Source organism: Taudactylus pleione, unplaced genomic scaffold (assembly GCF_031769625.1).
Source record: "Taudactylus pleione unplaced genomic scaffold, aTauple2 ptg000279l, whole genome shotgun sequence".
Classification (NCBI taxonomy): domain Eukaryota; kingdom Metazoa; phylum Chordata; class Amphibia; order Anura; family Myobatrachidae; genus Taudactylus; species Taudactylus pleione.
Genome location: NW_028284681.1, coordinates 772,542 through 789,161, shown reverse-complemented (window position 1 = coordinate 789,161; position 16,620 = coordinate 772,542). Strand labels below are relative to the sequence as shown.

Sequence of the window (16,620 nt, the reverse complement as noted above, 5' to 3'; positions counted from 1 at the left end):
TTTGAGCTCCATTCATATAGTACAGTACAGTAGTAGAAAGTTTATATAGAGAAATAGATACAACCAAAGTATTTAGAGCCTCATTTATAGAAGAAAGATACAAGGTTAAATAAAGAGAATAAATGCATATTTTATTTGATAATTGAACACAATAATGTATGTTATGCGGATTAATGTACCGGGGCATTTATGAACAGTATAAATCAAAAAAATGTAGCGCAAATGCTTTTGTGAAGCCATGTATGTACCTGTATTTGCATAACTGGACCTATTTCATGGATTTGCAAGTCCACTGTACCTAGAATGGGATCTGGTCTTGTAAACTAGGAGGGCAAGAAGCACTTGATCACATAAAACAGCTTTACCAGGAGGCAGATATAGGGGTCTATTTACTAAGCAGTGTTAGGAGACAGAGTGAAAAGTGATAAGAAAGTGATAAGGTGCCAGCCAATCAGCTCCCAACTGTCATTTTTCAAACACAGCCTGTGAGATGACAGTTGGGAGCTGATTGGCTGGCACCTTATCACTTTCTTATCACTTTTCACTCTGTCTCCTAACACTGCTTAGTAAATAGACCCCTTAGATTCTTACTGACTGCACATAGGAAAAGCAGCAGATATCTGCCACATTGCAACAAGTGACCTTTCTCAGACTTCTATAAAACATGCCCACAGTGGTTTCAGACAAATAGAAGGAACTTTATGCCAAACTGCATCCTGGGAATTCTACAGCCGTCAAGTAACAGGAGTGTACAGGACTAAGACACTGCCTGACTGGGCTGTGACTGCGTCCTACATAACGTGTAGAAACCCGCTGAAATACAGAGCTAAATTATAAATTAACTTGCAGCATTATACATGTAAATGTAATAAATAAATTATTCATTCTTATGAACTTCTATCTCCAGATATCCTTTAGCATTCTGGAACTTGTTACTTGTAAAATCAACCAGCAAATGCTTCTTGCCATCCTTATATGGCGTTACTGTTAGAGGAATTGTGGTGGTCTCATTAGGCCTCACTGTGCTTCCCCTAAAGGCAAAAAAACAATAACATTATTATATTTATATACAGGCAGAGCACCAAATACTTAAGTTATTATTAGTGGCTTTTACAACAAATGGTTGATGCCATATTAGAGTTATTTTACTCTGATGTATAGATTTCAATACAGCTTAGGTGCATAATTTGCAGTTAAGAGTAAATCCAGAGTATTGGCAATACTTTTATAAAAACACCCTTATTACAATGCAAATGATAAAGACATTTGCTCTAATACAGTCGGCTCTATTAAGGTGTAATGAGTGATGTAAGGGGCTGATTCTCTTGCACGCTGTCTGTAGCTGCTGGCAGCCGCGAAAGCCAGATATACTATTTTATGCTAATGTGAGAATCCATAAAGGTAATCCGGGGGGTTAATGCATATGCAAGTGGAAAGCCGTGTCACCCACTCATTTTACACCAGTCACCGCAACCATCATTATTGTATCAGCACTTGCACTTGCTCCATGGTCAGTGCAAGAGATCTGTCAGAAACAGGCTTCCCTTTCCCACACACATGACTTAGAATTGCACGGATACATGCCCATGACACTCCCACAAGGTAGGGCGGGTCCGTGCACCCGCTTTTTTAGTATTCACCTGCTCCCCCCTCCCAAAAAACCTAATAAAAGACAAATGCGGCCATGTTCCTCATGACTCGGCATAGGATTGTCGAAGCTGGATAATTGGCTGAGACAAGATCAGCTTAAAATTAGATCGAAACGATGCCATCTTGCGAATGGCCGCAAGACACCATCTTAAAAATGAGATTTGCAAGACGCCATTTTGCGAATGGCCGCTCAGCGCCATTTTATCTAAACTCACACTTAAGTACATATGGCGATGCTATTATTAGCATCATGCGATCGCATATTTTACCATACCTCATACACACATTAATACACACAGTTGCACTGTTAACATGTCACACATAAGCGAATGCATAATATCCTGCATGTGAACGCTGTTTATTAGCTTCATGCGTACGCATCTGCCCCAAGTTAACTAGCGTCTTTTCCCAAACCCCTAATACTTACACAATGCACACTCACATAAAAGGTTCCATAGCCTCAAAGTGTAAGATTCAAGTTTTATTCATTTATTACTAATGCTGTGAAATAAAGGCTATTTGGTATCTAAGGTTTAATACGTGATAAGTAAACCGTGTTTGGTGTTGTACTGATCTACACTTTCTCAACAGCTTTCCGGTATCATCGGTGAGAAGATTGCAACATGCATTCTCAATTTATGGATTGTAGAGAGTTAAAACACTAAAATGTACTTTGTAAAATTAACAGCTTAGATTTGCATGAGGCGGGAAAACAGAGACAAAAGGCTGTCGGAGGCTGACCTGTGTCCATTTGAATCGACCTGTTAAATGTCCTGTAGCAGAAGCACCATGATGGAGAACCAATGGGATCGCAACAAACCTCTCTATTGTATAGTCTATTTCTGTAAGGATATACATATATGTGTGTTCTGACCCCAATCTGGAGTCTTCTTGCTGATTGCTGATTGCTGGAGATTTCTTGTTGATGCCGGTAACTGGTCCCAGAGTGCGTGCGTATGTATAACTGTACCTTGGGTCTGTATAATTTCTTTGCGCTACATTGTATTTAGATCACAGCATGTAACTATCTGTACTTTGCTTGAATAATAACCTTTGTGCGTTGGAAACACATTTTCTCAAAGTCTGAAGGCATTTATTTACTGTATGACTGCATACACAAATAGCGTCAATTTTAGAAGGTATAGGCAGGAGCATATAGAGGTTTAAATTCAGTATCCTTAGTTGGGGGCTCGTTGAGTGAGGTCACTTACCTATTCACACGATAAACATACGGTCATCGATCTCTCACCAAAGGGTGGAGTGTGGCCACACGCAGTTTATCTGCAACCACTTGATGCTGAGAAATCGCTACCCATTATCGTGTGAGTCAAGGTACGCTGACTAGAACCCAGGGACAAAAAAGGAAAAAGTTTGTTTTCCTTTGATAGAATTTCACGCTAAAAGGGGTGCTGCAGTATTGCGTACACGGCTGAGTCTCATTTTTGCGCACACAGCAGAGACGCACTGTTGCATACGCAGCTAAGGGTAAGAGTCATACAGTTGTGTAATAGTTGCATTATTGTGTAGGCGAATAGTCGCACAATAGCGTATACGTATTTCCGGTTGTGCTGCCACGTGTTTAAACAAAGCCGTTGAGATTACATTATCAATTGTTGCCAATAACTGGTGTATTTGTCTGCGCAGGAAAAAAATGTGTAACTGTGAGTATTTGTTAAGGGTGTAACACGGGACCTAAATGTTAAGGGTATCGAAGGACCCTTAAGTGCTAGGTGCAGGAGTTGGCCTAGTGACTCGGTAGCTGCTTACCATTTACTTTACACAAGGCAGGTGTATGGGTTGTTATTTTTGTTAGGGTTCGGCTCCCAGTGTGATTATAGTATTCAGTAATCAGTGTGTGTGATCTGTTAGGCTTATTTGAACACTATAATTGAACCACATAGTTTTGGGATAAACTGTGATTGTGAACTGGTGAGAGAGTGGACGAAATCAACTAGAAAACAAAGGGTATTTATTGCTCCCTAGCAGTTGGAAAGTAATCAAAAAGGGATTTCTGCGTGGGAGCAGCTTTCTCCCATAGGTGAGTGGAGGCGTCTAGAGTTCCTCCACAGGGTTCGTGGATACACCCTCTTTCAGAGGAGTCCGCAGGTAAGTGAAAGTATCTTGACTGTCTTTCACCAGTTTAAATCTTTATTGAAAAACGTAGTAGTCCCGAGATGGGAGCCACGCAAACAATAGAGATGTTAGACAATGATGTGCTGCTAATGGAAGCGCCGCTTGGATCGGCCCGTCGTATTATGCATACTAAGTACGGTGCTTATGCAATAAGGTATTGTGACGTATGGTTTAAGATAACGATGAAGAGTGTTAGGCAGTTCCCCAGAATTGGTAGTTTTGATAAAGATGTATTGAACAATGTCCAAGATCACATCAGCCTGATGCATTCTCGAGGGAAAAAGGTAAAATATTACGAATGTTTAAAATTGTGGCAGCATGAAGGGGATGCGTGGCTTAAAAATGTGCAAGCGACGCAAACTAGCATCGCGAACGCATTGCCAGAAAATACACCCGCGGCGCTGGATTGCAATGTGTGCGAGCCGCAAAACAGCAGGCACGTGCAGCAAGGTAGCTTTGCGGAATGTATTGCCAGTAGTTCACGCACACCGCCACCACCTTATGTGGATGGGGGTGCAGGTACAGTTATTGAAAAAACCCATAAAAATGTAACAAGTAATTTGTACCCTCTCTTAAGTAACCATAAGGAAAATGTTTATGATGTGGATGATGAGCCTATTGTCATGTCTGCCATTTCCCATGCTGTACACATTTTAGATGCTGCACCATGACAAGCAAAAGTGGTGCCACCATCTCCATCAGTAACAGCATGGGAAGTGTTAACATCCTCTGCACCCGTAGAGGAAGTTGTTAATACCATACGTTGCAGCAACAGACTAAACCCCCAGCCAGGTAATAAGGTCAAAAGCAGCAGTGTGGCCGGTCTGCATCCCATCCAGACAATAACTGTTTCCGAATGGGAATGCGGATGCGAATGGAGTAGTGCCCACAAGGGAAGTGGTAATGCATTGTCCTTGGACAAGAGAAGAGCTAAATTCCATCATGAATGATTTCCCTGATCCCAAAAAGGAATTAGCCAAATGTCAAAGATTTTTGAGAAATTTGGGTAGTTCTCACGAGCCAACCAATAAAGATTGGCGAGTGGTGTTAAGGGCCTGTCTACCACGCAATATCACGGATTGTGTATTGGATGGTGACGTTCCCTTAACAGACAAAGTAAACCAAGGTAACATTTCCCGTATTATAACTCAATTGGGTGTATATTTTCCAATAGTAGTTAACTGGAACAAAATCTTCACCATAAAACAAAAAGACCGGGCTCTGCAGGCTATCACCCAGTACACTGGGTTAGAAGATATTAAAGATAGCACTCACCACAGGGGAATGATTGTCACTATACTCATGGATGGTCTTAAAGAGAACCTAAAGACCCAGGTTCAGACCTCAAAGCCTGGCTGGAGGGGAGTCACAGTAGATACCCTCATAGAATCCGCCATAGAACATGACAAAAACATCTCTAAAAAGAGAGAGACCCAGAGCGAGAAACTAATGGCTGTCAGTATTCAAGCTTTAGAAGGAATGACGGTAACATCACAGCCAACCGACACACCTGCACCCACATCCACACCTGCACTTGAACAGTTACACGTCCTCACTAATCCCACACCATAGCAAACACAGCCCTACCCCACTTATCATAAACAACCACAGATCCCATACTACCCACAAACTCCATACCTCCCACAATATCCTTTTCCTCAATATCCTTACCCATACCCACCACCTTTCTCTCCTGCTCAACCTACACAACAATCCTTTTCTTCATCTAACCTATGAAAGTGTTATAACTGCAACCAGCTAGGACATGTAAGTAAAAACTGTACGGCAAAAAGGGTAGGACCCCCAAACCAGGGAGTACCTGGATATCCCCATAAAGGATATACACAGAGACCAGCAAATGTCCAACAGGCACCAGCTCCAATTGTGGCCGTTAATGCTTTATTGGAGAGTGGGAGCCAATGCTAGGGGTCAGGTCATACCTGTAGTCTACAGATAGTCAGGTTAATGGGAAGTACTAGGGAAGAGCCAGTCACGATGGTTGATGTAGCTGGTACTAAATATCCTTTTCTTGTAGACACAGGTGTGACCAGGTCAGTGATAACATCTCCCGTTAATTTACAGGTAACCAACGAGACAGTACCAGCAATGGGCGTAACGGGTAAAGTGCAACATTATGCTTTAACAAAATTCACAGAGGTTACTATTGGGCCGAGTCATACCAGGCATTCTTTACTCCTGGCAGCAGCAGCTCCTACTAACCTACTGGGAAGGGATTTGTTATGTAAAATGGGATGTGTCATATATTGTACCCCTGATGGTGTATTTTTAGATATCCCAGAGATAGTTGCACACGATGTGAGGGATATGTTGGACACTCCCCAAAGGATAATGTATCACTCTACCAGTTTAAGTGAAAATCCATCCCAGGTAGATCAAATGTTATCCCAGATTCCAGATTCACTTTGGGCCAAGGATGGACAGGACACTGGATTAACGGCAAACGTAAGCCCCGTAATGGTAAATTTAAAAGGCGGTAGGCAAGCTTTAAAAATTCCCCAGTACCCACTAAAACAGGAGGTAGAATTAGGGGTTTATCCAATAATTGAGTGATTATTACAACAGGGAATTTTAGTTCGTACAGTTAGTGTAGCCAACAGTCCCATCTTTCCGGTAAAGAAGAGTGGTGGGAGGGGTTATAGGCTGCTACAAGACCTTAGAGGTATTAATAAGGTAGTGGAGAGCCAGTTTCCCATAGTGCTAAATCCAGCTGTCATTCTCATGCAGATCTCACCAAATGCAACCCATTTCACTGTCATTGACCTCTGTTCTGCTTTCTTCTCTGTGCCTCTTCATCCTGACTGTCAGTACCTATTCGCTTTCACATACAGGGGTGTACAATACACATGGACACGATTGCCCCAAGGTTTCATAGACAGCCCCAGTATCTTCTCCCAGGCCTTGCACGACTGTTTACAATCTTTTCAACCTGCCAATGGGTCTGCTCTAATTCAATATGTAGACGATTTATTGCAATGTTCTGATTCGTTTATGTCATGTTTAAATGATACTAAACTTTTGTTGCTTCACCTCTCGCGCACAGGACACAAGGTTGCTAAGGACAAACTACAGCTGTGCCAAACCAGAGTAATATATTTGGGACACTGCCTAACTCAGGGATTACGACATCTCACAAATGACAGAATCCAAGCCATACAGATCATGACACTGCCGCAGAACCAACAGCAAATTCGTACCTTCTTGGGAATGTGTGGATACTGTAGAATGTGGATCCCAGGTTTTTCTATTTTGGCCTTGCCATTACAGGACTTAGGCCCTGATTCAGAGCCGGACGCTCTGACAGAGCGCTCGCTCTGAATCAGAGCCGTCCCTACTCCTTTTTGGAGCGGCTATAGCGAGCGGCCAAAATGATGGTTGCAATGGTCAAGACCATCGTGACCATCTGGCTTGTGACAAGACCCTGTGGTAGGGTCTCGCTGCCGCAAGCCCAGGAGTGCTTTTGGCTCTAGCAGAGCCAAAAGCACTCCCACTGACATCACTAGTGATGTCAGTGGGGCCGTCTGGGCAGCCACGCCCCCGGCACGCCCACCAAAGGGGGCGTGCTGTCAATCACCATCGACAGCATGCCCCCTTTGGTGCAAGACCCATAACGACGGCTTGGCCGTCGTTATTCAGGTATCGCGCATGCGCACGACGGAGGTGCCTCCATCGTGTGCATGCACACTTGGGCACCATCGACCCGTTTGCGAGCGATCAGCGCTCGCGAGCGGGTCAGAATCAGGCCCTTTGTCTCTTCCTCAAAGCCCAATCGTGTCATACACACAGAGGAATCAGTGCAGGCTTTCCTTAATCTTAAGGATAGTCTGACAAAAGCACCTGCATTGGGAATATCTGATTATGAAAAACCTTTTGATTTGTATTGTATGGAAGCCGATGGTTGTGCCGCAGGTGTCCTCACACAAAAACATGGTGATGCCAGTAGGCCCGTAGCATACTACAGTGCCCAATTTGACACTGTGGCAAGATCACTCCCAACGTGTTTAAGAAGTGTGGCAGCAACTTCTCTATTGGTGAGTAAAAGTGAGGACGTAGTATTGGGCCATGATATGATTGTCTATACTCCCCACTTTGTATCTGCTCTGCTGAACTCTGCCCAAACCAGACACATTTCTTCAGCTAGGTTTACCAAATGGGAACTAGCTCTAATAGCACCTGCAAACATCACTGTTAAACGATGCAATACGCTGAATCCAGCAACGTATTTACCATATGTACAACTTGATGTACAAAGGGTGGAAGGAGACGAGTTGCTGGCGGGAAGTGAGTTCAGTGGACATAATGATACACACGATTGTATGGAATATCTGAACCAGACCTTTTCTGCAAGACCTGACATACGTGACACCTTTAGAGAATGTGGATGTAACATTTTACATGGATGGGAGTTGTCATAGACAAACAGACACAGGTGAATTATGTACAGGTTATGCTGTTGTAAATGACACAGACATCATAGAAGCTGAACCCCTTGGTCCTCCTCACTCAGCCCAGGTGGCAGAGTTAGTAGCACTAAAAAGAGCATGTGAATTGGCAGCAGGCAAATCTGATAACATTTACACTGACTCTAGGTATGCTTTCGGCGTGGTACACGACTTCAGAGCTCTGTGGCATCTGAGAAATTTTATGACAGCAGCAGGCACACCAGTTGCACATTCCAGACATATAAAACAATTATTAAGAGCAATCCAACTGCCCAAAATGGTGGCAATACTTAAGTGTAAAGTCCATACATGTGAGGATGATCCGGTGTTACTGGGCAACAACAGAGCAGGTGAAGCTGCAAAATGGGCAGCAGGGTTAAAAATGAACATACCAACGGAACAAATTATGTCTTTTCAAACAATTGATATGTTGAAATTAATTGAGATGCAAAATTTGTGTTCAATCCAGGAAAAGTCAGTCTGGAAGTCAAAGGGATGTGGACAAGAGTCATCCGGGCTCTGGAGGGACGGACAAGGTAAGCCAGTAGCCCCCAAGGCATATTACCCCAGCCTGGCGGAGGCAGCACACGGTCTGACTCATCTGGGAAAGCAAGGTATGTGCAAATTGGTGTGCACCGGGTTTTTCTTCACAAGCAGAAAAGAGAGCAATGTCCTGTCTGACCTGCTTGAGGAAGAACATAGGGAAAGCGATCCCTACCGAACCATCCCACATTCCACCGACTGACGGACCTTTCCAGGTAATACAAATTGATTTCATCCAATTACCACCCTGCAGGAATCTCAAGTATGTATTAGTGTGTACGGACGTGTTTTCCAATTGGGTTGAGGCCTACCCAGCAGACACTAATACTGCTGCGTTTACTGCCAAGAAAATTGTACAGGAGTTTGTATGCAGATACGATATCCCTAAAATTATCGAGAGTGACAGGGGTACTCATTTTACAAGTGATGTTTTTCAAAATATGTGTAAACTGATGGGTATTAATAGTCGACTTCACACCCCTTACCGACCGCAGGCCAGCGCCAAGGTAGAGAGGATGAACGGGACTATTAAAAATAAGTTAAGTAAAATCATGGCAGAGACGGGACTTGCATGGCCAGAAGCATTACCATTGGTCCTACATAGTATAAGGACCACTCCTAGACCCCCTCTAAATCTGTCCCCCTTTGAAACACTGTTTGGTAGACAACCTCATTTGATTATAAATTCACAGGAAAACTTGAAGGGTAACAACAAGGTAACTGTAAGGTATCTTATTTCAATGAGTAAACAGTTAAAACAGCAACAGCAGAAACTGAAATTGTTGTCCCATGATATGCCTAAAACTAACTGTCATGATGTTGAACCTGGAGAATATGTTATGATCAGAAATTTCTTGCATTCAGGTTGTTTGACTGATCGGTGGGAAGGCCCGTACCAGGTGTTGCTGATGAGCACCACATCCTTGAAGGTGGCTGAGAGAGATACCTGGGTCCATTCCACTCACTGCAAAAAGGTCAACCAACCGGTGGAGAAACAAGGCGGAGACAAGGCTGATAACATGGAACTGTCGATCGCGAGCTTGTTCCGGGAGGATTAAAAGATTGTAGTGAGATACCTGAACTAAAAGAAATGTGCAGGTCTTTGTTGTGGCAATGGACTGGCCTGCTGTGTTCATTTTCATATTCTCTTACAGAGTTTTCACCATACTGGTTGGTTCGGGAATTTCCGGTTTCTGTGACAGGGGACCGATAGAGGAGATGGTAGCTGATGGCAGTGCTGATGGAGTGGAGTCAGGAGGAGGAGTGCTATGCCAATCAGGGGAGTGTCTGCCCAATCTTAGTACTGTAATTGTTAAGAGAGCTGCTATTCCGGACACTCGGGGACGGTGTGGAGGTTTATCATCTGCAGATTCCTGTATTTCTGAGCTTTGTGGGTCCCTAGTTGATGAGAACTGTATTATAACAAAGAAAAGATATCGACTGCGCACACCAGATGATGCAGCCAATAAGGGGAAAACAAAGACTCTTCACAAATCTTAATGGTCAGAAACTAATAGTACAAATATCCCCCCAAAATATGGCGCTTCACCATATAAATAAGGTAAAACACAAAAAATCCTTACATCAATTATTTTCCAGTTATTTTCCGTTCCTTTAATAGGATAGTCTTTTCCATATACAATTATACTGTCTCAAGCATATGTAGAGATGGAATCCAAGCTGCGGTGATACAATTAATGTGTACCTTGTGGTGAATTGGCTGGAATCATCCTAAACTGCTACCTTGTGGAGGAAACAAGTTTCCGGGACTTTTTGACCTCTTACCTGGCACCATCGGGACGGTAACATTTGTTGGATGAGATATAGCTATTCTTTCACCGATTAATACCACTGTGTGGTGATATGCTCATTTAATTTTTTTAAAATGTGAGTTTGAAATCCTAATAAAATTTATGTATCTCTTTGTGTGACAATATCACACTATGTATTTTTGTTTATTTTGAGTGACTGAAGATAATACCCTTGGACAAGTGGATTGCATCTCTACATATGCTTGAGACAGTATAATTGTATATGGAAAAGACTATCCTATTAAAGGAACGGAAAATAACTGGAAAATAATTGATGTAAGGATTTTTTGTGTTTTACCTTATTTATATGGTGAAGCGCCATATTTTGAGGGGATATTTGTACTATTACTTGATGAGAACTGTATGCAACGGTGCCAGCCTAAATATAACCCGTACTGGGGTGGGTATCCTTTAGAGGATTATCATAGCATGGTAGGCAAAGTATTAAACCAGACTGATTGTTGGGTGTGCTCACATGTGCCACAGGGTCAGCATAATGTAGGGTTGGTGTCATTTCCGCTGAATATTACGGAAATTTTAGAATTGCAAAAAGCGAAAACGCTGGATGGAAAATTCCTCTCATCCAAACCACCTCATTTCAAAATATATCAATTCCAAGTAGATAGATCACTTTTGTGTTTAAACATAACCAACCCCAATAAACCAGGGAGTTGGGAAGTGACAGGGAATAATCAGACGATGACCTTCTCACTGAGAGCTGATAATGAGTCTCGCTCGGGGTACATTCAATTTTAGATATATTCATGATCTTGCTAAATTGATAGATAATGTCACTGAGATGTATGATGATACCTTCAGGTATACAGGTAGGGAATTGCAAGCGTACAAGAAAGAACTGGTGCAACACAGGCTAATGTTAAATTATTTAACCACTGTCACGGGAGGGTACTGCGTAACTTTGGCCACTCAATTTGGAGTGAAGTGTTGCGCCTATGTCACCAATGATACCAGTGACCCCAAGGAGGTGATAGACTGGAAGATGGATGAAATTCTGCAGCTGAAATGGGAATTTCAGAAGAACTGTAATGTTTCAGTGGCTGAAGTAGAGGAGAAGGTAGAGGAATGGGTTTCATGGTTGAACCCCATGAAATGGTTCTCAGGTCTAGGAGAATGGGTCCAGGAAATGATCGCAAGCATAGGTAAACTCCTGATCCTCATACTGGTTGTCATCATAGTAATTGACATATGTGTCCGGTGTGTTCCTACTGTGGTGAAGTGTGGAAAATGTAAAGATAAGGTAAAACGAAAGAAAGAAATTATGCTGGTGGTCAGTAATTACAATATGCATACTGAGGTAAATATAGAACTGCATTACAACCCTGAGCTAGGAAATACCATCATATAATGTATTATATTTAGTGGTGCACAAAATGTATTATTAAAATGTTATTTAAAAAAAAACACCTCAAATAATGTAAGTCCCTATTCCCCCTCAAGACTGCCTTTATAGGATTGATGCATCCCCACATCACTCCCATGATCTTCCAATATCCGTGGTGTGCAAATAATGGTAGTTTTATTTCCCCTCCCAGAGACACATTATTGATGGATTAAGAACCACCTTGTGCCATCCCATAACAACATTAAATAATATATCATAATGTAAGCCTAAATTAATTTTAAAATCAGAGTATGATAGCATGTTGTTCGCTATCAAAGGGTGGACTGTCGAAGCTGGATAATTGGTTGAGACAAGATCAGCTTAAAATTAGATCGAAACGATGCCATCTTGCGAATGGCCACAAGACACCATCTTGAAAATGAGATTTGCAAGACGCCATTTTGCGAATGGCCGCTCAGCGCCATTTTAGCTAAACTCACACTTAAGTACATATGGCGATGCTATTATTAGCATCATGCGATCGCATATTTTACCATACCCCATACACACATTAATACACACAGTTGCACTGTTAACATGTCGCCCCAAGTTAACTAGCTTCTTTTCCCAAACCCCTAATACTTACACAATGCACACTCACATAAAAGGTTCCATAGCCTCAAAGTGTAAGATTCAAGTTTTATTCATTTATTACTAATGCTGTGAAATAAAGGCTATTTGGTATCTAAGGTTTAATACGTGATAAGTAAACCGTGTTTGGTGTTGTCCTGATCTACACTTTCTCAACAGCTTTCCGGTATCATCGGTGAGAAGATCGCAACATGCATTCTCAATTTATGGATTGTAGAGAGTTAAAACACTAAAATGTACTTTGTAAAATTAACATCTTAGATTTGCATGAGGCGGGAAAACAGAGACAAAAGGCTGTCGGAGGCTGACCTGTGTCCATTTGAATCGACCTGTTAAATGTCCTGTAACAGAAGCACCATAATGGAGAACCAATGGGATCGCAACAAACCTCTCTATTGTATAGTCTATTTCTGTAAGGGTATATATATGTGTGTTCTGACCCCAATCTGGAGTCTTCTTGCTGATTGCTGATTGACTGAGGTTTCTTGTTGATGCCGGTAACTGGTCCCAGAGTGCGTGCGTATGTATAACTGTACCTCGGGTCTGTATAATTTCTTTGCACTAAATTGTATTTAGATCACAGTGTGTAACTATCTGTACTTTGCTTGAATAATAACCTTTTTGCGTTGGAAACACATTTTCTCAAAGTCTGAAGGCATTTATTTACTGTATGACTGCGTACGCAAATAGCGTCAATTTTAGAAGGTATAGACAGGTTTTAGAAGGTATAGGCAGGAGCGTATAGAGGTTTAAATTCAGTATCCTTAGCATGGACTGTGCATGCGCTGTATGTAAAAACTTGCTGTTTGCGTCCATGCACAGAGATCCACCAGTCTCAGTATCAGCCCTCATGTATGATTTTGAGGGACTGTGTGTTTTGAAAAATACAAACTTTACTTGTTATAAATATATAATCAACCTTCCTGCTCTTTATACGAGGCTGTAAAACTCAGTAATCCAACAAACAATAGGTTTCTGAGGTTTTCAGTAGAAAAAATTGTTTATGAAGATGGAATATGTTATAAAACTACTGTACTTGTAAAGAAATCGGTATGAATTACAGTCGGGATCCTGGCGGTCAGAATCCAGACCCCGGGATCCCGACAGGGACAACATACCGACACCTGTTGGTCAGTATGCTAATCCTCCCCCTCTCCCTACTCTAGCCTTAACCTTCCCTCTTTGGTGCCTGCCCTTAACCTCTCCCCTAGTGCCTGAACCTAATCTCCCCCTCCCTGCACCCTAAACTTAACCTTTCCCCCTTAGTGCCTAACCCTACCCGCCCCCTAGTGCCTAACCCAAACCCATAAACCTAACCCATCCCGTTACTTATCTTCGGCATCCCGGCGGTCGGAAATCCAGCGCCAGGATTCTGACCGGCGTCGTTATTCTGGTGCCAGTAATGTAAGTGTCAGCATCCCGACCGATGGGATGCCGAATGCATTCCCTTGTGAAGGTGCTTCTTCTCCATCTACACGTCATTAGGTAGGTTGTTTAATGTCAGTTATTAGTAGAGATGAGCGCATAGCAGATTTATCTTATTGGCTATCCAAAACACGTGAGAGCCAGATAGCCAATAAGATGTCGTGTTTGAGATCCACACATTACCAAGTAAAACTGAACTCATCTCTAGTTTTTAGTAGTCCATAAGGGGAATAGGTGGACAAGCATGTGCCCTGCTACCATGCGCTAACCATGAATAACTCGGAGACATGAAACTGGTCACAGCTTTATTTTCACAATAATGCTGACTGTGTCTCCCTGCCTGCCCCTTTATACCCCTCTGACTCCTGCCTTGCCCGGCTGCTGGTCACTGAGCAGAGGTAAGAAAGGTAGAGCGGGAACCCCCATATGACTCTCCAGCGCCATTGCAGTGCCTGCCACTCCCTTCACTAACAAGGAATTAATGGTATACAAGGAGAAGAGCTCTACTCTAAAAAAAATACTTTTCTAGGGATTGCCAAAGACCATCAGAATGTTAGGAAACTCTGTTTATATGTGCAGCGTGTCTTGGGAGCTAGTGTGCACAATTATATTTGCTAGCAGGCACTGCAAGCACCATTGGGGACTACATATGTGCAGTGTAAAACAGACGTTGGCTTCTGGGGAATGTGAGAAAGACTCTAAAGATAATGTTATGTCGCTCTTCAGGCTTCCCAGATGTACTTAAAGTAAAGGTTTTAGCACCAAATTTTAAGGTGACATAACCATAGCCACCTAGGAGTCATTTTCAGACCTTCCCTCAACACCGCCTCAGGGCAGCTGGACAACTGACAAGCTGCTTTAATTAAGCTGTGCAGCTACCACCAACATGATATTAGTTAGGTCTTCTTTTTATTCTCTGGCTTTCACCTCAATGTCCCCCTCCCAAGTCCTGGCTCCCATGGCTGCAGCCTAGGTAGCCTAATGGTTGAACAAGCCATGGGATCATGTCTATCAATTGCAAAACAATGAAGTACAAACCACAAAATGTTTTGACTAAGAAGATATATAGGGCTCAATCCAATTAGCCGTGGTGATCTTGCAGATGCGAGTCATTGCAGCAACAGCCACACTTTATGGCAGCTCGAACTCGCACAAAAGTGCTCGCAAACCCATAATGTTCTGAGCAAAATTGTGCGATTTCTAGCGCGGAGTGGGTCGAGAGGGGTGCGAGTTCAGGTGCCATTACCAGTGTTTTAACCCTTCGCGGACAATTGGATTGACCCCTTAGTCTGTAATTGTTCTAAACAATATTTTGACTAGTTTGACCGCACTGACAACAAACATCCTCTCATTTTATGTTACATCACCTTTATTCCTTTGCATATACATCTTTTTTTACTTTTACATTGTACTTAAGTTTAATAATGAAATTATTTGTTTATGTTCCTTAGAGAAAAGACGAAAGAGCATTGTTTCAATAACCATAAGAAGCATGCATTACAAGAAAAGAACCTGCTCTGATAGCACAGTGGCTCACGGCCAGCAATATATGACATTTCCTGGCACAGCTGTACTAAACCATACTGAGCCAAGTGATTTGTCACATCCCAGTGCAGTTCTGTTCTAGAGAAGAGTGATCATTTTATACTTTATAACAAAGGAAGGGAACCTGTAGTTCTCCAGCTGTTGAGGAGCTGGAAGACTAAGCATATCTGCACTACAAGTGCCAGCATGTCTAGCCAGCCAAAGCACCAGGCCATTGCCATTGCTGACCTGTATTTTAGTGGCAGTAAAAGTGTAATTATAACAGCTGATGTTAATGGTGTGGTAAACAGAGACTTATAAGCTTACCTAATTGTTACTGGATCTTTGATCAGACCGCTGCCTTCTGCAGTCACCACAATATCAGTGACGTCTTTGCTAAAGGGGTTTGTGAATATTATTTCAGCATCTACAGGTTTGTTCAAGCAGGCCTTTCCCTTTAGCTGGAAATGAACATGGGAGACAAAATGTTTCCATTGGTATAACAGGTGCTGTATATCACGCAAATCTCTTGAAACTCCATCTCTCTACCAACTCATATATGTACATGGCCCTTTACTTGCCCAATAAATAAAGTTTGTGTTACATGGGCATTTCTAGGCAGAACAGTGCAGCCCTTGGACGTTACTGTAGGCACATCTACCAGTAAAAGGTAAATACAGTTTCCATATTGTTGCTTCACAAGTTTGCTCAAACATGCTCAAATGTAAGTGATCTGTGATTGAATGAGCCTGTTTCAGTAATGCATTCTCTTAATATGCAACCCCAGTAGAGACAGACACTTTGTGGGCTGCACAAGAACACAGGACCTGATTCAAACCTGCTCGCTAGGATGCGCTCGCTCGTTGCTGCCCGATTTTTGCGTTCTGCGCATGCATATGCATCACATTGCGTGTGCGCGAACCACTGCGACAGACCAGGAATCACTCGCTCGCTCAGCATAGACAGCCCAGTTGAATGAGTACCAGGAGAGGCCATTTGTGTGTGGTAACAGGGGCAGGCCACTAGAAACGGGGGAGTGGAGGTGTGAGCGCAGGTGTGCCTGTGTGTTTCAACGCCGTTT

General features: G+C 42.7%; 1 protein-coding gene across 1 annotated transcript in view; it reads right to left on the bottom strand.

Annotated features, from left to right (window-relative positions):
* Window positions 1-557: 557 nt before the first annotated feature.
* LOC148512612 (protein-glutamine gamma-glutamyltransferase E-like) overlaps window positions 558-16,620 on the bottom strand; it is a 58,683-nt gene continuing 42,620 nt past the window's right edge. The window contains exons 4-5 of the mRNA XM_088481939.1: window positions 15,867-16,000; window positions 558-1,031 (exon numbers count right to left, since the gene is read on the bottom strand). Coding sequence (XP_088338065.1) covers window positions 878-1,031; window positions 15,867-16,000 — 288 coding nt within the window. The 3' untranslated portion in view covers window positions 558-877. The remainder of the gene's footprint in view (window positions 1,032-15,866; window positions 16,001-16,620) is intronic.